Consider the following 22,268-nt stretch of genomic DNA (forward strand, 5'->3'; position numbering starts at 1 on the left):
CGTAATGCGCATTGAGACTGATGGTGCGATGGGCTTTACTTTGTTGAAACAAATTTTGGGTGATGTAAACGACACTGGCATTACGGTGATGCCCTTTGCGCGTGAACCACAGTTTAATTTCTTCTTCGTCTTCTCCTAACATGTCGTCAAAAATGACCAAATGGGTTTGACGGGAGTCAGAGACGATGCCGTCGTCTTCTTTAGGAATGCCTTCCACAAACACGATGGAATCGCCTTGACTTTCTCGCAAGAGGCTGTACGCCGATTGCCACTCTTTGTAACACCACACGATTCGTTGAGGGGGTCGATCGATCAAATGATGTTTATGTTCGATCAAACGTTTGACGAATTCGGTTTTGCCTGAACCGCTAGGTCCAGCAATGAGCATGTTAAAGGGATGGCGAAGATACAAAGCCTCCCAACTGGCACGATCTAAGTGTTCGTCGATGACTTTGACAGTAGAGGAAGAGGGAGCAGAGACAGCAGAGGTAGCCATAGTGTGAGAAATGTCACTTGTGACACGAAAACAAACAAGACAAGAGTTTATATACTTTTTTTCAGAACACGTTTATTGAATGTTTTTTTTTCAAACATGAATACGAAAGACAAAAATGCATAAAAGCCAAAGGCTTAAGTACAAGAATAAAAGGCACATGATAACCATGAACGTGGAATAAACACAAGAGTCTGTACAACATGTTTTGGGTAAAGTTCTAACCAGTTCTATAGTAGGGGGTAAGGTCACACAAGTGTCCTCCCGCAAGGGTCTTTCAGGCCTGTCCACGACAGTCCCGTCCTGGGCGACGGGTTCTTCTGGCACCGTCACTAACACGGGTTGAAAAGTAACTTTTTTCCTTGAATAACTCTCGTGCATACTGGGCCACCTCTTGGGTCCAAGCCAAACCAATCTGGTTTCTTCTTCGTCAACGACATGGTAAGTTACTTCAATGAACAATGAACTATCGATCTTGCCTAGGGTTCCTTTTTATATACAGACCAATACCGACGTGACCGTACGGCAACGTAAAGTGATTGGGAAGTCGCACTCGCTTCTGGTATACAATTTGATAGACTTTTTCCAAGGGTCGACTGACGATGTGGTGAGTGGGTAAACGTATAATCTTGTTCGGTTGATAGGTGGTCACTTTAAAGTTTCCATCCTCTCCCGATTGCAAGGCTTCTTTCAATACCCCAAAGTTGACCACTCGACTGGTACGATAATTCAGAGTCAGTCCTTTCACTTTGCACGTCGTGTGCACTTCTCCTTGTTTGTCCCGGTATTCGTAGCCGTAATGTTTGGGGCCGCCACTGACGAAACTTAGAATCTTGTCGTCGGGATGCTCGTCTGTCCAGGCTCCTAAACGGTCTCCTTCGATGTCAGGGTGATGTTGAATCGGGTGATGGATGTAAATGCAACTGTCCGTGTCAAAGTACGGGACGCGTTCTTCTAACAGTTCTAAAGCTTCGTACAATTTTAAGCGAGCATGAGCTGTCACGTAAGCCGCAATGATGACATTTCCAAAAGGGTCGTCTTGTACAAAGTCCAGATCTTCTTCGTAACTGACCAAGATCAAATCCTCTCGAACGACGTCCACGTGTTTCATGTATTTGGTTTTGTCGTGAATCATCTGGAAGTAGCGGGAAGGTTCTGTCAAATATTCCGTCTTGGGTAAACACGGTCGTTGTGCCATTTTACCCCACAAGCAATTTAACATCACTTTGGCAAACGATCGCCTGCCTTCGTTTTTTTCGATGTGGTCTAAAGAGATGCCTTCTTGTTCGTAGTATTTCTCTTTGAATTGTATTTGGTCTTCGGGAGTGTGACACCAGGAAGGATAGCCTCTGGCTTCTTGTTTCAGTTTCAAAAAGGCATCCACGTAGTCGGCGAAAATGCCTTTCTGAGTAGGGTCACCCTTGTGGTACTGTTGTGTCTTGGGAAAGTGGCAAATTTCGTACACTTCTAACAGTTGGTATCCCATGTCCAGAGCTTTGAACAATTCCACGCTGACCCAGGTTCCCGTCAAGGCACGTTCTTCCTGGCTGTGATGGCAAGGTTGGTTGCACGTTTCGGCACAAGTACGGCACAAGGGAAACATCAGTTTGCCTTGACAATGGTGAGGTAAGACGGGATGGTATAGGTTCGTGGGAGGCAAAACTTTACACTTGATCAAGCCTTCGTATTGTCGAATGTTTTTCAGGTCGATGTGTTCCGTCAGCAATTGCGGGTGCCCTACGGGAAAGCGACAATATTTGCACACGTAGGGATACAGCGAACACACGTCCAAGTATTTGATTTCTTCTCCTTTCTCTTCGTCGGCTTGGTACAGCAAACAGGTGGCATTGGTCCTTCCTCCGTACAAACTATCCCTCGGGTTCGACGGGTCCATGAACTGGTAACTTTCCATGAGGCGTTTAAACTCGGGATCGGTTTTCAAACGGTGATCGTACTCGTGTTCCCACATTTCCACCACTTGGTATCCTTGCTGTTCTAACTTTAGGCGTCGCTGACAAGTGTCCTGGTACAAGTCTTCCATGGTTCGTTGCAAAAACTGATTTTTAGTGTCACGGTCAGGGTAACAGACGGGACATCCATGAAATAAGCAACCGTTAAACTCGTACACGATCTTGGGGTTTTCTAAGTCCCAGCCATCGACCGAATACGTTCCGATGGTCTTTTCGCCTCCTCCGTTGCGGGCATGCTGAATCCATTTGTCTTCCTTGTCGCACAAGTAATGTAACCAGCGTAGGGCTTTGACCGAGTACTGACGTTTGACAAAGTGGGTCGTTTGAGGACTGATGATAGCCACGGTGTTTTCAGGCATGAATCGTTGGCGGTACACTAAGGAACACGCTTTGGCAATGGTGCAAGCTTCTTTCAAAGGATCGACCCCTCCGTGTTCCATGAACAGTTCTCGAAATTTTCCACAGCAACGTCGTAAAATGTCCACGTCGGAACGACACTACTTTAGCATTTCTTCCTGAAAGTCGAAGGGGTCAGAGGCATGAGCCTGGTACCAAGCGTAGAAAGCTTCTCGTTGTTCGGTACGCATGTTGTCGGGGTCGTAATAGTGATCCTCAGGCAAATGGGGTAGAACGGCAAGTTGATTGGCTTCCGTATTGAAAAAGTGTGGAAAGTACCCTTTAGCCATTTCTGTCATTCCAAACGTTTTAGGCATTCGGCTCAAAGGCATGGCCAAGTAACTCATCGAATCTTTAAACTGCACTTGTCCCACTTGCATGAAAATGATTTTGGCTCCGTTCAAAGTGACTTTAGGACGTTCGGTGCCTTGTTCCGTATAGTATCTCAAAAGAAACTGTCCATCGTATCCGGAGAAATTGTGAGCCATCACCGTGGCATGACGATGACAATCTCCGTAACGTTCGATGTCCTCTTGGCTCCACGTCTTGTCGATGGGGTATAAGACCCATTGGGCAAAATCGGCTAACGTGTTCGGTCCTCGAAAGATTTTTTCACGTCCTCCAGGAATCTTGCTGCAGTGAGGGCAATGACTGAAGATAGGTTCTTGAATGCACTTCTCGCACGCTCGATGAGCCACGCAGAAATTAGGAATGTGAATGCCGGTCTCTTGCATGCTTTGGAAATCGAAAAAGATGAAATTGCCTTTCTTCTTGTGACCGTCCTCTTTCTCTGGTGGGGGTTGGTATTTTTGCACGTAGCATTGGTGTTCCAAGTCCACGATGTGGTGACAAATGTGACATTTTTTCTTTTCTCGACATACGTGTGCCTTGGCATTATTGGTAAGTATGCCTTATCCACAGGTAGGGCACAATCTCAGGAGTTGACAAGCACATTTCTTCTGTGAACCTTGTGTTTTCAAATGTTGTTGGTAACAGGTAGGACTGACAAACGTGCGCAAACAAGTCGAACAAGGCACTGGTCCTTCGCTCAGATAGGGTGGAGAGGCCAAACATTCTGGGCATTTCATTCCACAATGCTTGTGTTGCTCTCGATTGTTATAACCATATTCACATTTCTCACAATAATAACCGTATCCCAGGAATCCAGTGATACTGGTAATGGTGTCGAAATGGTCATCGTGATGATAAAGGTGAATGTATTTTCCGTCCTTAAAATCTTGGCCTCGAAACAACAGAGTTCCACGCATTTCTTGAGGGTGCACTTTCAAGGTGTAGCGTGGAGCTAGGGCATCTTGCAATTTTTGCATCTCAGGAATGCCACAGGGTGTGTCTTTGGACAGCCCGGCTTGTTGTAACAGGAGTTCTGCTTCGTTTCGTTGTTTGGCTCGATCGCATCGTTGAATAGTTTTCCAGGTTCTTTTCCATTCTACCGTGTCGTTCTTGTTGGCATAGGTTCGTCCCACCACGATGGCACGGGCTAAACACATCTGGTCTTGAGGGTTGTTAATTCGGACGAGACTCTTTTTGGTGTTGCGAAGGTCGTCCACCAATGACATCTTTTTGCATCCAGTTCCTTGAGGAGGAGAGACGTGGGCCATTTTCAGTGTGGCTTTACCATCGGTGATGTCAAACTGGTCATTAGATTGTTGCACCTGTTGTATCTTGTCCATGACTTTGGAAGGGGTCAGTTCTGCGGGTCTGCTAAACTCAATCCAAACAGGGGATTTCAAACCGTCGTGATCTATGGATAGTGTCAAGCGATCGTCTTCTTTGGCTTGACATTGTCGCTTGAGTGCGGTGAGCAAAGAATCCCACATCTCGGTGATAAACCCTTCTGCTTTCTCCAAGGGTACGTCGGACTTGAAATCTTTAAACTTCACCGTGTAGGTGTAAGCCGTGGTTCTAAATTTTCTAGAGGAGCGCTTTTCCGTCTCTCGAATGGAATAGTACTTTTCAGGGTTGACTAAGGGTGGTGAACTTGGTTTAGAGGTTTCAAATTCTGGTTCACTCATGTCCTCTTCAAAATCACTGGCATGAATTTGTGCCAAGATTTCAGCCCTGGTACGAGGCGATAGATCACGTTTCTGCCTCTTACTTTCTTCTTCTTCTTTCTTCTCGAATGAATGGGATCGTTTCATCTTGAGTGCAAAACGTCAAATGACTCAAGTGTAAACACCATAGACTAATTTATAGTCATGGCAAACCAGTGTATATAAAAAGGGTGTGTGTCTTGTCCTTTCACTATTCATTTCACTCTCAAGCCGAGCACAACGATGGAAGAGACTACCCAGATGGAACGTTTCGTCAGAGCTTTGCGAGGGGTCATTAGAAAATTCTCTTCAGACCAGCCGACGGACTACTCTCCTTCCTTTCGAGATAAAAGTCAAGATACTTGCTATATCTGTCAGAAGAAAGGGCATTGGTCTTCAGAGTGTCCAGACCGTCAAAAAAGAAAAAAAACAGGGGCTAAAAAAGACAAAAGTCAAGATACCTGTTATTATTGTAAAGAAAAAGGACATTGGTCTCCAGATTGCCCAAAAAAGAAACAAGAGGAGTCAGAAGAAAGGAAGGATTCTTCAGAAGAAGAGAGGGATTCTTCGGAAGAAGAGAGGGATTCTTCGAAAGAAGAGAGGGATTCTTCAGAGGAAGAAGAGGAAGAAAGAAGACAATTCTATTTAAAAGAGGCAAAGAAACAGGAGAAGAAAAGAAGAAGGGAAGAAAATGAGGAAAAAACGGTGAAGAAATTCAAAAAACAGAGAGACTAAACAAGGAGAAAGAAGAAGTCAATGAACTTTTAATTAAAGTGTTCTGTGGTGAATTGTGAATTGGATTGTAACTATGGATAAAAGAATACATGAATGATATAAGGTAAGTGTCTTTGAGTTTTGATTTTAAAATAAGAAGCTACACTCACGCACTCATACACAGACACGTACTATAAGGGTAAAATGGGTTGTTTATTTGTTTTTTTTTTGAGTTATTGGCAATTGAAATTGTATTTCTTTTCGAGAAATGTGGGTGGCCCTGAAAAGGGCCTTTTTAATTTGGTGTAGGAGTGAGTTTAACCAATCAACTTTAACTGCCTTAAGCCTTTGCCACGGCGAAGGCCTACTTCTGATGATTGGGTTGAAATCAGTAAGGGTGGTACGACAGGCTTAGTCACAGGGTTGGCGTGTTTAGCTCGGGAAGGTCGTATTCTCTTCGGTCGTGATAAAGAAGTCTGATACATTTGTTTCAGACTTCTTAACTCCGCTAAAATGTCCAACAGTACCGTGACCGTTTGATTTTCACCCTCTTGTTTTTTGCTGCTACTTCTTCTTGCTGTTGTTTTTTTCTTACCTCTTCTTCTTCTTGCTGCTGTAGGAGAAAAGCTTGTTCCGCTTCCTTTTGTCGTTGTATAAATTTCTCCAATTCTTCTTTCTGTCTCTGTCTAAAATTCTCCACTTGCGGTATTGAAGAAGGTAACGAAGGTTCCGGAACAAATTCTTGCGAGGAGAGAAAATCCACAAAATCCCAATTCACCTCTTCTGAAAGTAAGTCCGGGTTCCCTTGGGCAGTCTCCCCTGCTGGTGCACCCCAATGGATCGTTTTCTGACTTTCCGTCATGTTGAATCACTGTCGCATATATTGACTGCACACAGGCGCTAACGAATCTATATAGACCACGTGACGTCACAGACTGCTCTCTTCGGATTGGATGCGAGCTGACTGAATTTTGTAACGCGTGTTCGGATTGGTGAATGAATTCAATCCGTTTCAATCCTTCCTGTACCTATAAATAAGCGCAGTTCACTGCATTGATTCACCTATTCTCGTCGCTTTAAGATGTGGACCACAGTTGAGTCATCCACCCTTGTGTCTTCCATGATGTTTAGGACGGACATGCTCATGTATGTCAGGTCCAAGTGGACTGTTGTTGATAGGACAGATACTAGTCAATGGATGAGGAGAGTTTACATAGAAAGACAAGGATGTCTCAAGAGGGTACTTGTGTATGGACCGGCAGTTAGAAGGAGTTTAAGAAGAAGAAGAAGAAGAAGATGTGACAGATGCCATCTATGTTAATATTAATATTAACATAAACCCAAAGGCCCTTTTTAGGGCCAGCCATATTTCTCGAAAAGAGATAGCCTTTCAATTGCCTACCCCTTTTTTAAAAAAAATTAAAAAAAAAAAAAAATCCCAAAAGCCCAAACTCTATTCCCCATGTTAATTTCCCCTTGTCGCTAGACAGACCCACACTATAGTTCCATGTTAAATTCCCCTTGTCGCTAGAGTGACCCACGATTTATTCCCCATGTTAATTTCCCTTGTCGCTAATCTGACCCACGATTTTTCGCCATGTTAAATTTCCATTGTCGCTAATCTGACCCAGGGGTCTCTGTAATGCTAATTCCCATTGTCGCTAATGTATCCCACCTTACTACTTAGAAATGAAAAAGTAAAAGACAAAAGGAGGGGGAATTGCATATGCAGAGAGAGAGAGAGAGAGAGAGAGAGAGAGAGAGAGAGAGAGAGAAGGAAATACAATTGAAAAGAGCAGAGAGATAAATACAAATTCAGAGAGAGAGAGAGAGAGATAACATATGGCTGCTTTTTAAAAAAGTATCATATTCATGTTTAAAAGCAAAATATTGCATTTTCAAAACTTTAAATTCTGAATATTGCAACTTTTAAAACTTTTTATTTGAATACCTAATGAGTTCATCTTTAATTTTAGATTTATGTTGGTCCAAAATTTCCAAAAGTAAAATTGAGAAAACGAATTCTCTTTCACACAATTCCTTCATGATAGTTCGCAAGGCTGTGTATTTTAATGTGAATTCTTACATTTTCCAATGCCCGTTTCCAAACTTTATTAAGGATTTACATGCTAAATATAGAAAATAGCGTCATGATCGGATTCATAAAAATGGACAAATTGTGTATCAAAAATGAAATGTTTAATCTTTTTTGATATATAAAATCAATCATCCTGCTCGCTCAAGTTGCGGGGGGGGGGGGAGGGATGAGGTTTAGTGAATTTATTTCATGCATATATTTGTAGTGATGGGAATACTTCACCGAATGTATCGATGAGATGAAAATCAGATGATATAATTTTTAAATCTTTACCAACACTCCAAATAACATTATTACACGGTATTTTATCTTGATTATCGTTGGTTGAGGATTCAGTATTAATATGGGGTTATGTAAGAGTAACATACAAATTATGTTGGATTGAAATTAAATTATTCATTTGATACGGGGCCCCGAGTGGTTGAGTGGTCTAAAGCGCTCTCCGTTACGGATCACTGCCATCTTACCTCTGTCTGCGTGGGTTCGAGTCTCGGATTCGGCTAATGTGGGCATGTGAGAAAGCTTGCCTGTAGCTTCTCATGGGTCGGTGGTTCTTTCCGGGGTTTTCCCGGGTTCTTCCTCCACCATTAATACTGACCGCCATGTACAGCCTCTCGTGTGCTGAAAAATGGCGTTTAACCCTCCAAGAACAAAAAATTCCTTTGATACAATTTAAGCTGAAAATATTGACATTTGTTGTCATGTGCTATCTGAGTGTAAGATACAGTGTATAATGTATTGTAGTTAGCATTGTACAGGACTATATCGAGCGGAGACAGCTCAGTAAGGTAACATGTTCGCCACGAGTTTTAAGTGCACATGGAAATCTCTGGAGTCATGATAAACATATGGAAGGCTTTTGTAATGTTAAGAAAAACAGGTCCTGGTGAATAACTTAGGAAATTACGATGCAGTTGATGAAAGAAATATCAATAATACATTGCAAACACAACAACGAGAGTACGTGTGCGTAATTTGGATTTTTAACAGCTTTAATATTTTGAGTCATGTTGCTACGATTTCTGTAGTGTGGCAGTTTATAGTAATAACTGCCTCAAATATGTGGCATCGTGTCCCACCTAGTCACATTATCCTTACACCAGGCCAACCAGTCCTAACAATACACGCATAATGCTGAACGCCAAGAGAAGCAGCTCTAGTACCATTTAAGTTTTTGGTATCACTCGGCCGGTGTTCGAAACCGCGACCTCCCGCTTCCAGAGCAGTCGCTCTAACCACTTACAGGAGCATTATAGAAAGAAATGTAAACTACGAGTGAAAGTTAGCAATAACAGGTAAATATTGAGTGGATATATTGAAATAAATGTATTATAAATATAACATTTAGATATGAATTAATGTGATCCGGTGACCTGGTGGTATGAGCATCCGCCTCGGATGCAGGAGGTCGCGGGTTCGAACCCAAGATGACTCGTACCAAAGATTTATAAAAGATTCTATTCACAGCTGAGGTTAGTGTTAGGACTGGTCGGCCTGCCTGGTGTCGGGATAATGTGACTGGGTGGGGACATAACGCAACATGTCTGCGGCATATGCATCAGTGCTAAACGTTAATATAAAACTGTCACACTGCAGACATAGTAGCGATATAATTGGAAAATTTGTTAAAGCTAAGTTACAAATCCAAATCACACACACACGCACACACAGAGGCTTTGAATATTAAATGAAAGAGCGTAAACCTAAATTTGAGTCCATTAGTCGTGTGCATTATTCATGTAATTTTTCTTGTCACTTCATGGTCCTTTCAAATCCTTCATAATCCATGTCACTTATGTTTACACAGAGCACAGATTAAAGAAGAATTAATGTTTCGAAGTTGTTCTGTTGCCTTGTGATATTTGTAAGACAGTTACGCACACGTTCCTTCATTTGGGCTGTATAAATGGCACTTTTCTTATATGGGGGGGGGGGGAGAAGCTGCTTCAACTTAATGTTTCTTTTTCTGTTTCCAAGTGGATTCCTTTGTGCTTGAAGAACATCGGTTGCTTCATTTTGGGTGTTTTATGCTGGAGTGGCCTGTTGTGGTTTCTGGAGTCAATTCTGCTTGAGTTGGGTTAGTTAGGTACGAGTTGGGCGCCGGTGTTGATTGCTTGATATTAGATGATCTCGTTGTTGCTAAAGTGTCCACACTTAAGGGCTATTGGTATTATGAATTGGCCTAACGCGTGTGTGGGTGTGGTATAGTCAAATATTACGAATAGTACGTAATGAGTTTAAAGCTATGTATTATCAACTTAAACAACTTTCATTTAATGTTCTAGAGCAAACTGTTTTACGTAAAATATATTTTTAAGAGCTAAAATAGCCAATTTCATTTTACGCGCAACATACCACGTTATTGGGATAGTATTGACCTATTGCATTGTAATTATCTTGTTGGTACTGCATTGTAATTATCATGTTGGTACTGCATTGTAATTATCATGTTGGTATTGCATTGTAATTATCTTGTTGGTATTGCATTGTGATTATCATGTTGGTATTGCATTGTAATTATCATGTTGGTATTGCATTGTAATTATCATGTTGGTATTGCATTGTAATTATCATGTTAGTACTGCATTGTAATTATCATGTTGGTATTGCATTGTAATTATCTTGTTGCATGAGGACTAAGCAAGATGAACCAGCGTTATATTTTTAGTATACATTGGACCTTGCATGCAATGCACGTGTCAAACATCACGATGCCAGGTAATAGAGCTGCCATACTGGTCTTCTTCCAGTCAACCCTGTCCTTTGACTGACGGTCATATTACACTCATACATGTAACCCGATGGTTATCAAACTTTCCATATTGAAAGTACATTTGTGGTTGGTACTGTTAATAGGAAAGATAACTACTAAGTGTTTCGAAATACATGCTATAAAATGATTCGTATGCTTGTTTACACTTTTCGTTCTTTTCAGCTCAACTTTCACCGCCGCATGTACTTCTCTAAGTATTAATTAGCCAAAGCTTATATCTTCGGGTAAAAGACTTACAAAAATGGTACTAACAGCTGCCTCGCTTGATGCTCAACATTAAAGTGGTTTGTGTTAGGACTGGTCGGCCTGGTGTCAGGATAATGTAACTGGGTGGGACATCATGCTACATTTCTGCGGCATTGATTTTATAAACAACATAATATATAGCTAATATTTCTCTGTGACTATATATTAAATATTATGATCATTATTAATGGAGGTAAACATGTTTATCGTAATCTGTGTCCCGATGGAATAACCTAGCCCACCTCGTGGTTGTCATGTTCTTTATTATAATTTTAGTAATATTCCTTATCTTGCTGACAACATGGAATGTTCTAAAAATGAACGTTTGACCCTCATCGTGGTTCTATTATTATATCGTACGTTTTATATAATATTGTTTACTGAAAAAAGTTACTAATTCTTGCCTTAACACATTTAAGCAGAATCAGTCTAATCGATGTGTTCATTTTTTTTTTCATTTTGGTGGAATTATTTATTCCGATACGATTCTGTGTTCATAAATTAAGTAACAGAAAGAAGCAAAATCAACAAGTTTTGTAAAACTGAACAAATCATTTAATTAGAAAAGTTAATTAAATGTGAGAGGAACTTGTAATACTATGGAGTTAATCTAAAATAAACATAAAAGAGTAATATTAAATCCAAAACAACTAAAAGTTCCGTATAAATGTCAGAACCGGAAATGTACTGGTCCGCCAAGAATCTTGACGTTGTCAAAATGGCGTGGTCCAAAATTTCTTTTAATATTTCACACAAGTTCCAGAATAATATTACAGTCCAAAATAATGAGAACTTTCTATTTCCACTAAACAGTCCAAAGAAATGTTTCCCTCTCAGATGATAACTAAGTACAACGTAAAATGCGTCTGCAGACTTGATGTTACAATAGGAACGCAAGAAATAGGAATTACTCCAAAATAGGAATGAAATCAAATTGTTCAGTTCTCTCCTTATATACACCTTCAATAGTCTCTTACGACCAAACGTCGCAATATACCCCACGTTACAGATCTTACTACTCAATTTAATATTTCAAAGTGCCTTTTCATGTGATCAAACTTATACTGCAGGAATTAATATAATTATTTTAAGATGCCATCTGATCAATCTGTCCAATGGGAAAAAGGCATAGTCTCGTAAATCGATTTAATAATAGTTATATTATTAGTAATTGGCAATACATACGTTAGCGTCTATTTATAGATTCGATGCAATTTACGCTCTTTAACATCTTTAAACGGACTGTATGCACGTACAGAATTTCAACTAAGGATGATCTCATAATGTACATCCATGAATAAATTTACAAAAAATTGAACAAAAAAATGTACCAGTGATTTCAGACAAGAACATTCTTTATTACGTCATTGTGATATATCAAAATACTCAGGTTATTGGCACATCACCACGTTTGAGACTACAGGCACATCCACGCATTCAATATTGGAACTTATTTGGAATAGCAGTGGAATCCAATTGGAACTGCATACATTTGGTCTCATGATAAAAGTTTAGGAATATTTGGGATTTAACTCATAATACTGTAAGTTCTTTTAAATTTCACTTGTATTCGAGGACATAAATTATTTCTTGAATTCTACTAACTTTTTGGTTTTCGATCTTGTTTGCACTTAGTTTAAGACCACAGAATCTTAACATACCGGTCAATTAAAATATGTTCGTAGAAGGAATTTTATAAACTAAATTTTGTATTATTTTTTTGATGGAGTTGAAGCCAGAGAGAGCCTGTTTTTTAATGCTACCTGGTAAATCGGATACAATATATTGCGATTAAGTGGATCAAACATCTTTCAAGAACTTGTTTTATGCCGTATATACCTTCTTGAAATCTGGCATTGTTGTAAGAGGCTTCATTTCCGGAGCTTGAAATCTAGACCTTTTGGCTCTTAGTTGCTGCGGAACATTAATGTTCAATTTTGTCTAAAGGAGTTCCCTCATATTTTATAAAGAAACGCTTACTAACAGTACTAACACGTTTCCTGTATCGATTCAAGTGGAGAAGAATAGATTTTTTTTTTATTTATATAGATACAATATAATTGAATTGTCTAGATAAATGTTATCTTTTCTATTCTACACTGTATACCATTTAGAGCACGCTGTAGGGTATTTTGCAATACAGGCTTTTTGGTTGTTCAGGAAGTCGTCAGAAACATGACAATTGTTTCAAAACTCATATGTATTGTTATAATAAAAATAATATTTACTCTATACGTGTCTTAGTTAGGGTTAATCCACGGCCAGGGAATTTGAAGTAATCGGGTTTCTCACTGCAAGCACTTTGCTCGTGCAGCAGTGGGTGAACCGAGCTCAGTATTTTGAAATGGCTAAGGCAAAACAAAAATCCCCGTCTATATTTTCGTTCATATATAAATCATGAAAATGTTACTGCACACACCTACATTCGACTATTTATCGAAGAACAGTAGCGGTCTTTATGCCTGGTTGTTCCCTGGCAAGTCGGTGGACATTCTAAAAACTGATTCCTTGATACCTAAATTTAACATATTCTGTGCTGAAGCTAATACATAACTGGAATAGGCATTACTGATCACTTCATTTTGCTTTAGGAACCTCGTTAATAATCAGTATGATAATTCCATTTATTTTATTGATCCTGCTTTCCCAGTTGACGTGGGTAACAAATGCCGTCACCAATGATTACAGTGTGGATATATTTTTTGGAGATTCGTTCTGTCAAAAAATCATCCAGCAAGACGTAACAAATGCCGTAAAAAACGTGTGCACGGCGACGAGCCAAGGTACAGCCACTTCTAATGAACAATATAAAGCGATGACAACAAGAATTGAAAACTTGGAAAGAAAACTTGATGGTGCATTGCCGAAATTAGCCAATATAAGTGAGTATACATTTTCTTATGTTAAATGAAGGCTTAAAACTGCTTGCATAATATGACCTACCTTCTACACGCGCGTATTCGTCTGGGTCCAAGTGTATATAACATGCATCCTGATCTACCTTCGCATAATGCACTACCAGATCAGTCTATGTTGTGGTCGAAGCTATTAGTTTTATTGACGAATCCGGATAACGGATCCAAATCTGCCAGCGCATTTTGCGATGGCAGCTCTAGATCCACGCAGTCAGAAGTTGGATCACTTTTATGGACGGTACTTGTAGATGTCCATTACGACGCTACATTTAGCAGATATTACTTTAAGGGCCAATTGTATTACGAATAGGCTTAACAGATGGGTGGGTGTGGTTCATACACATACTACGTATTGTACATATTAAATGTTTAGAGACAAATCTTTTTTGCTGAAAGCGTGTAAATGAGCTGACAAGACAATTTCATATTATATTTTAGTCAATCGATCACAGCTTTGAGATAATACTGAGCTATTACTTTGCATGAACACTAAGCAAGATGCAAGTTTTATATACATTGGGTATTTCATACAATGCACACGGCAAATATCACGTTTAGTTACGTGACAATGACATGACATGTATATATCCATGCACTTTTTGTCAATATTTATTACCAAACACATAGAACATCGTTTTCATCACAAACTGCTGTTCAGGCAGTTGTACATTTTATGACGTCCTTCGGGTTGTCCAGGACTAACATAATTCATTGTATTTGCAAACATGTGCAGATAAAACGGGTTTGTTAAATTTCCCAAGTTTCATGTTTCTCCATTTCTTAAGAGCAATCCTTTACTGAATTGTACATTACCAATATCCCATGCGAGACCGCAGTCAAGTTTTTAAACGCCCACCACGGAAAATGGATTTGCATAAATGTACAATATCTATCAGTGGAAGCACATAATTGAAACTTATCCTTTTTCAGGCAGTAATCCGTGTCGGTTTGGGTACGAGTATTTCAAGCAAGAAACCTTCTGCTACAGGTTCCACAGAGAATGTAAAACCTGGTCTGAAGCCAGACAAGTCTGTCAGCAAGAAGGTGGGGACTTGATCATGTTGAAGGAAAGCAACTTTAACTTCTTCAGAGATGTGGCTCGATCGAAATCAAGTAAAGTATCAGCAGCAGTATATTTTCAGCCTTTATTCTATTTCTTCCTCTTGAATCTGTCTTCAGCGTCTTGGTCTCAATCTTCAACGTCACTTCTAATAATTCTTCTCCTTGGTATTATAATTAGTAACATTATTGTAATTAATAGTATGGTCTTGACTAAATATTGGATGCATTTAAAAGAAAGTGTGCATGCAATTGTGTACATGTAGGTTTTATTGGGACGTTATCAAAATCTCGTGAACAGACTTATCAATGTGGTCGTATTTCGTGCGAGCAAAAGCAATTTTTCGACCGACCATCAGATGCATTTGAGATTATGGATAGACTAATGGATAACCTTGCATCTGTGTAAAGTGTAGCAGCACCTGTAGCAAAACCTAGTTAATGTGGCAATTCCAATACAGATTTATTAAAATCGGTTTAAATATACAAAATTAAGTGGTTTTCTAGATCTCGATTGACAGCTGGTTTCATCATTAATACATGATGCACTTAAATGACAAAGATTCAGCCAATGTGGGTATGTGAGAAAGCTTGCCAGTAGTTTCTCGAGGGTCGGTGGTTCTTTCCGGGGTTTTCCCAGGTTCTTCCTCCACCATTAATACTGGTCGCCATGTATAGCCTTTCGTGTGCTGAAAAATGGCGTTAAGCCCCACGACAACAACAACAACTTAAATGACAGAATTCTGGATAACATATTAACCAAAATTGGAAATCTTGTTTAGCTATCAAATTTTTTTACTTGATATCAGATATGTTGAATGTACATCATGGCTATTTAAGACGGATGCTTGTGAATGAAAATCGCGATGACAAGATTTTTTTGCGAGTTTGACATCATTTACTTGTACCTACTGTCCTATATACCTTACACTGTTGACTATTTGATAACCTTTATGTTCTTTCGTACTTAGATGAATGCAGTCACGTGTGGGTCGGTACAACGGACATTTCATCGTTCGGACAGTGGAAATGGCTGAATGGTGAATCGATTAGCCCATCTTTATGGGCAACAACTCAACCCGACAATCAGCAAAGTAAGGAGCATTGTGGTGACCTACAAAAGTTCTACGATTATAAATTGAACGATGAAGATTGCTCTAACAAAATGAACTCTATTTGCCAGATTGTTTTGTAAACATTAGGTATGACTCGTCGATGAAATGAATTCGTATAATCTTTAAAGAAATGTTCCATGTGTGGGATTTCACTTAGCGACAATGGAATAAACTGAATACTCCATGTAGTACGCATCAGTGTGGACAATTCTTTTTCCGTTTTAGAATTTGTTCATGTGAACATACTTTAGAAGCAGAGTACTAGTCTCCAACGTTAATTATATTGCTTGAGATTTAGGCATTTAGAGTTGAAAGCAGAGGGCAAGGATATTACTTGAATATTGCAGTTACGCTAATGGGCATAACAAAGTTGATTGCTGATGAAATGGAATCAAGTTCTATAACAAATGTTAATTAAAACGTTGATGCAAATTTAGATTTTGTTTTAAATGTATTGGCAATTTAATGGTCCAATACAATTTTTTTCCTACGCTATTTTCTGTTCTATTAAATTATATACTCATTATTTACACATACACGCTTAGAAACAAATTTATCTGCCAATCCACGACCGATCAAGTAGTGTACGACCGTATTGTGTATTGTGCCAATAGTATTCCGAAATATTTACGTTCGTTTCCCAGAATGTTGATACCGCTTTCAAAACTAAGTCTGCAATGCCAGATTAGAATGTTAAACACATGGCTTACGTACAACCCAATTAACAAAATCGCGACCTTACTAGACTCTTCATTTATATCATGAAGCATCATAATGTAACTATTCCAACTTGAATTGTCCATTCATGTAACTGGCATATATGCACACGCACCCTCACAATATATGCATACATAAAATATAATTATCTTATCCAGTAATACAGATTAGGCTGCCTAGTCTTTGTTCCTATAAATGTCTGATACGCACGTTATCAAAGCAACATTTGAATAGTCTCGTTTATCATGTACACATTATTGCTATTATCTTATCGGGTTAGGATTTCGGTTGCTAGTCGTTGTTGTAGCACATCTGAATGCACGTATAACCATTTGAAAGAATCATTTGCAAACGTTTTGAAAGCAAATTGGAGATGCCTAAAAGATGTTAGAGGTGTGCTGATATTTGTAAGTGATTGCCGTAAAAGTTAGGATGGATAACTAACTGGTATTGAACCTTTTCAACCCGCAGGCCATAAATTGTGCAGTTTTTTTTTTTATTGCATTACCGTCTTCTAACATTTTAATAAACATTGTTAATATCCCTTTTGTCGGACTTTGTCAGAGTTTGGCAAGTGGAAGTGAAATGAGACAATATATAGGAATGTTCAATCAATATTTTGCTCGGCCTGTAAAATAGATACTGTAGTAAAGATCACGAAATCGCTGATAAATGTTCATGTATTTGATAATTAATGCAATGAAGGATTTTGTTCAATTTCATATGGGTAATTGAGTTACGAAGGGCTTCTGCCAATTTTGGTATTGCTGTGAGGATTAAAGCCCTGGAAATTGTGTATAGTTCTTTTGCACTCAACAGTGGCGGACACGGCATTGGTGACGAGTGCTCAGCGAGCTGTCAAATTCTTCAAAGTTCATATCGACAAGAAATTGTAGCATATGAAACTACCATTGCCAGGTCATTTAAGAGTATATAAGACTTGTCAAAGTTTCGGTTATTTTTATTCGTCGAAATTTCAGTGTGATAATGTTCTAGAGTAAAGGGTGAATGGATAGTTGAGGACACAAGAATTTGGCTTCATATGTGCATTGAGCAGTTGGGGAAAAGTCAGAAGATGACAAAGTCAGTTGATGCGCTGGAAGAGGCTGGAGAGAGAACAGGAAAAGTAATACGGCGACTCTGAACTTGTCCCCACGTTTGACTAAGAGCACCGGTTAGCAAGCAGGTTATGCAGGCACGCTGAGATTAGAGCGTCCGACTCTGATGAGGGAGGTCGTGGGTTCAATCCCTGGCAAAGCCGTACCAAAGACTTGTTGAACCAAAGACTTATAAAAATGGTACTAACAGCTGCCTCAATTGGCCCTCAACATTAAGAGGTTAGTTTTAACCGGTCTGCCTAGTGTCGGGATAATGCGACTGGGTGGGACATCATGCTACAAGTCTGCGGCATGATGCTCCAGTGCTAGACATCACTATAAACTGACACACTAGACATCATAGCTCTATGACTGAAAAATTGTTAAAGCTCCGTTAAAAATCATCACCCGCACAGGCACGTTGAGCAAAATGTATTTGATCGTTAACTTGTTGATCTTTAATTTATTTATGATCTACTGACTTTGTCGTGGGTAATGGAACAATAGTCTACCATTATTCTGGTAATTAGTTGTGAAGTGCATGGAAACTTTCCAGACGAGCCTTGGGTATGTTCTGATTTGGCTTTTCGTACCTTCAGACAATTTGACAAGTAGATTGTTTAGAAACCTCACTTTTAATTTTCGGCCATTCTTGTGATCAGTTTTATTGACTACAAAATGGCCAGCCAAATGAGTTTCATGGGCTAGATGTAAGAATTTTCTGTCGATATGACTTCGGAACAAATTTGTATCGCCGCAACCATTGGACTCCATTTTTCAATAAGGACCCCATTTGTTACCAACTGGAACTTCGCTAATAGCTCTCGCAAACAAATATGTATCGGAATCTTTTTTCCTGTTGGATAACGAATACGTCTTTTGTGACCCTGTTTATAATTCAGAGAATAGTCGAGGCTCAATGTCGTCAATCCCTCTGACGAGTAGTCAAGAGGATCACTAATACCTCTTCACTGATCAATATCGGGAGCAAAGACTGACCAATACATCAATAATTGCCTGATCAGAGACTCGGGAGCTCCTGTTGGTTAGCTCTAGTAATTGCACAAACAACGTATAAATCGTGGATTTCAATTTAAATAGATTTCAGTTTCAAAATTTTAATCCAAAGAAGTTAAAAGTGGATTACCCAAAACCTTATCGCCCTCAAAGAAGTCAAGTGACCGCTCTGACAGTTTCTGGTCAGGAGACTAAATTTGATTAATTAACGCAATGGAGACGAATATTAACGAAATCGCGGTCTACTTGAATAAATTCCTGTGCTGTTCTGAATGAAGTGGGACCCTGGATGTGATAGTAGCCTTGAATCTGATGTTTAGTTTGATTGCAAAGTATTATCCAAAATGTCTTTTAATGGGTTCATAATACTCCAAACATATTGAAACCTATTGATTTTATCATATTGTCAATGGTTACTGTGTAATTCCAATGCAGAGTGAGAAGAATAACACTGAATTATCCCACCCAATCAAATGGTGAATTATCCCACCCAATCAAATGGTGAATTATCCCACCCAATCAAATGGTGAACTTCTTAACGTCTTAAAATGTTTTAAAATCGTGTCAAAATAGAGGCTTTTTATTGGTCATCACAAAATGTTAGTTTGTCAGGTCATCAACTCGCCAGTCGACATGGAATAAATGTAGCATATCATATATACAGGAAAGTAGTGCGACTTCTCTATCGTATGACTTTTCTGTATGAACACATATAATAACTGTTCGAAGACAAAGATCCTTGTGAGTATGTGTGTGTGTATATATATATATATATATATATATATATATATATATATATATATATATACACACACACATATATATACACACACATATATATACACACACATATATATACACACACATATATACACACACACAGAGCCATCATAGATGAATTCGGCAGTCTGCAGTGCTCTGCGACCAGAATGATGCTGGAACATCAGCTAGGCAAAGAAGTAACTTTGGTTTACACGATTTATTATAATGTTTGTATTCTTTATATTACTCAAAGCGGTCTTTCATGTACACCTCTATGCATCAGATCGACACATACACTAACCAGATTATATTACACAAAGAGTTATTGAGAATTAGAAGTCGGCTTTAATCTGTTGCCTGACGTTTGTAATTTTGAAGGGAAATGATCTACATAGATGGAAGGAACATTTATAGTCAGAGCAGGATGTTTACTTGTGAAAAGGTGGAAATATAGTACATCGGTGGGAAACGTCATGAATGGGGGTATAAACATTCAGCTTTCCTTGAACACTTTGTCTCCGTGGTTTACTTTCGATTGGTCCTGAATATAATCCACGGATACTGAATTCGACACTTGGATAAAGGTGGTAACCAATTATTGCAAAGACGTTGGAAATGTGAATTTTGATTTATGAAATCTACTTGTCGGGTTCAATGTTGGTATGTCAGAAAGCTTGCCAGTAGTTTCTCGTGGGTCGGTGGTTCTTTCTGGGGTTTTCCCTGGTTCTTCCTTCACTATTAATACTGGCCGTCATGTATAGACTATCGTGTGCTGAAAAATGGCGTTAAACCCAACAACAACTTGTCGGGTTACACTATGCAAATTTGATTTTAAATGTAAATATTGGTTGTACCATAGCAAGAGACCTGTATAGTTTTTCCCCACTGGTTACACTACGAACTATGTTTTCTGGCAGCTTAATATGTTCTACTATGAACTGTTTTTTTCTTTTAAATATAAAATAAATGTATTATGGTAGCAAAATTAAACATGTAAAATACTTTGCGTCATTTACGAAATATCAACATTCTAAATACAACCCAGTATTATGACTGCATGATTAGTTCTCAACGTAATTGAGGACAGTTCAGATCGTTCTTGTTCCATATGGGATTATTCGGCATACTTCCCTGGCCTATACCTTTTCCTCTAAGGGTTTTGAGGTTGTCTCTAAAAGGTGCCGCATCTAATGTAAGGACTGATGTGTTGAGTGGGTCGTGTGGCGCTGTATTTACAACACAAAGGTTGCCGTTCCGGTTAGTTAAGATAGTCTATTTGGGACAGTGATAATCTGTGGTGATAGTAAAAAGTTAATTAAGGGTGGCAGCGTGCACGAGATTGTTGGCTTATACAAACTACTTGAGCAGCTTGTCAAATTTGCTTGATTGCTTCCTATACATGGAAATATTTAGAGCAGATGAAATTATGATTGTGCGAGTTCCGCTGTAAGATCTCTAACAGCTCCGCTATATAATTTGGAAAGTCCTTTTAAGTAAGACGTTTGATCCCTGCAAAATAGAACAGACCATATGTCGATTGTTAATGGTGTCCAGTTCCTGTCTGGGAATCGCCAGATTGCTGGATGGGTTGCTTTTTTTCCATTTGCCAGCTAACACCTGATGGTTGAGATCGGTGGGTGTGGAATGGAATGTTAAAGTTTTTGTTCTGTTTGGCTAAATTCGAATTTGAGATTCTCTTCCGGTCATATAACAACGTGCTGGTTGATGTTAGTTTCTGAATTGTGGCTTGAGTCGTATATATCTGGACCTTTGCTCTGTAAATTATGTCTGTACGAGGATTCAGCAGTGCCGTGTTTTGGGTAGCAGGTTTGTGAAGGAAAGTTATCTGGGTTATTAGGGAGCTGCTTATCAACTTTATTAGCCAGTATTGACTGATCGAGTTTCATTTCCGGCAATTCTAATCGCACCCATCATGAGTGTCGAATTAGGCGTGCCACCTAGAAATGTTCGAGTTCATCCTGCTTCATGCGGTATTGTTACTGAAGCAGTCGACTATGTTCGTGCAAAAGCACAAAAGCATCTGAATTTAACGTTTAGTGACTTATTAGGAACTCACGTGACATTTACTACACCCACGTACAAACCTGGCAAAGACGCTCGACCACTATTAACAAATGATTCCTGGAATCGTAGCGGTGTTAGAAAACGTTGGACACTCTATATCACATATTTCCTAAGCGTGCATTTACTTATGTCACTAGTCAAGAATAGCTTTAATACGACCACACTGTGGATTCACATCAGTGCCCACGTAAATGTGAACTGCACAGACAACACCATCATTAACGACGAAACTGACAAAGGCCTCTAAAAGATTCTCGAAACGGTGGAGACATACACCTAAACAGGATTGGGACGGGCTGTCGAAAGTTGTGCCCAAGTCGAATAACAACTCTCACCGTATCAACCGTTTTGTGGATCCAGTGACATGGCGACAGTAGCGTGGGTCCCATCAAGGTCATTAGTAAACGTAACAATTTTGACAATCGTTGTTTTGAATGGTGAATTGGATCGGCTTTATATCCGGCTAGTGATAATCAAGACCTGCCCCGAAACTATCAGCAACATCTGGGTAAACTCAACTTTGGTGATATCGAATTTCCCATGCAGGTTACCAAAGCCACTCTGAACAAATCTGAAACATGTAATCCAGGAGTCTGTTAATGTGTTCACTTATGACAAAGGCTTCTATCCGTCGTAGCACCCCTACATTGGCGGCATGGGCGAGTACATATTAATTTGCTGCTGGTAAGTGAAATAAAATAATCTTGCACGGATGCTTAACCGACACAGTTAGAGCAAGGGCAAGAAATAACTATGTAAA

At 39.3% G+C, this 22,268-nt stretch overlaps 1 protein-coding gene across 1 annotated transcript; it reads left to right on the forward strand.

The window, feature by feature from the left end:
- The first annotated feature begins 13,148 nt into the window (after window positions 1-13,148).
- Window positions 13,149-16,262, forward strand: LOC149798315 (perlucin-like protein). Its single transcript, XM_089963453.1, has 3 exons — window positions 13,149-13,623; window positions 14,587-14,769; window positions 15,687-16,262. The coding sequence occupies exons 1-3, from the start codon at window positions 13,353-13,355 to the stop codon at window positions 15,908-15,910; spliced, it is 678 nt and encodes a 225-aa protein (XP_089819579.1). The 5' UTR covers window positions 13,149-13,352; the 3' UTR covers window positions 15,911-16,262.
- Window positions 16,263-22,268: the final 6,006 nt, after the last annotated feature.

The sequence above is a fragment of the Sinohyriopsis cumingii genome, chromosome 6, assembly GCF_028554795.1.
Source record: "Sinohyriopsis cumingii isolate HCF-2022 chromosome 6, ASM2855479v2, whole genome shotgun sequence".
NCBI lineage: Eukaryota > Metazoa > Mollusca > Bivalvia > Unionida > Unionidae > Sinohyriopsis > Sinohyriopsis cumingii.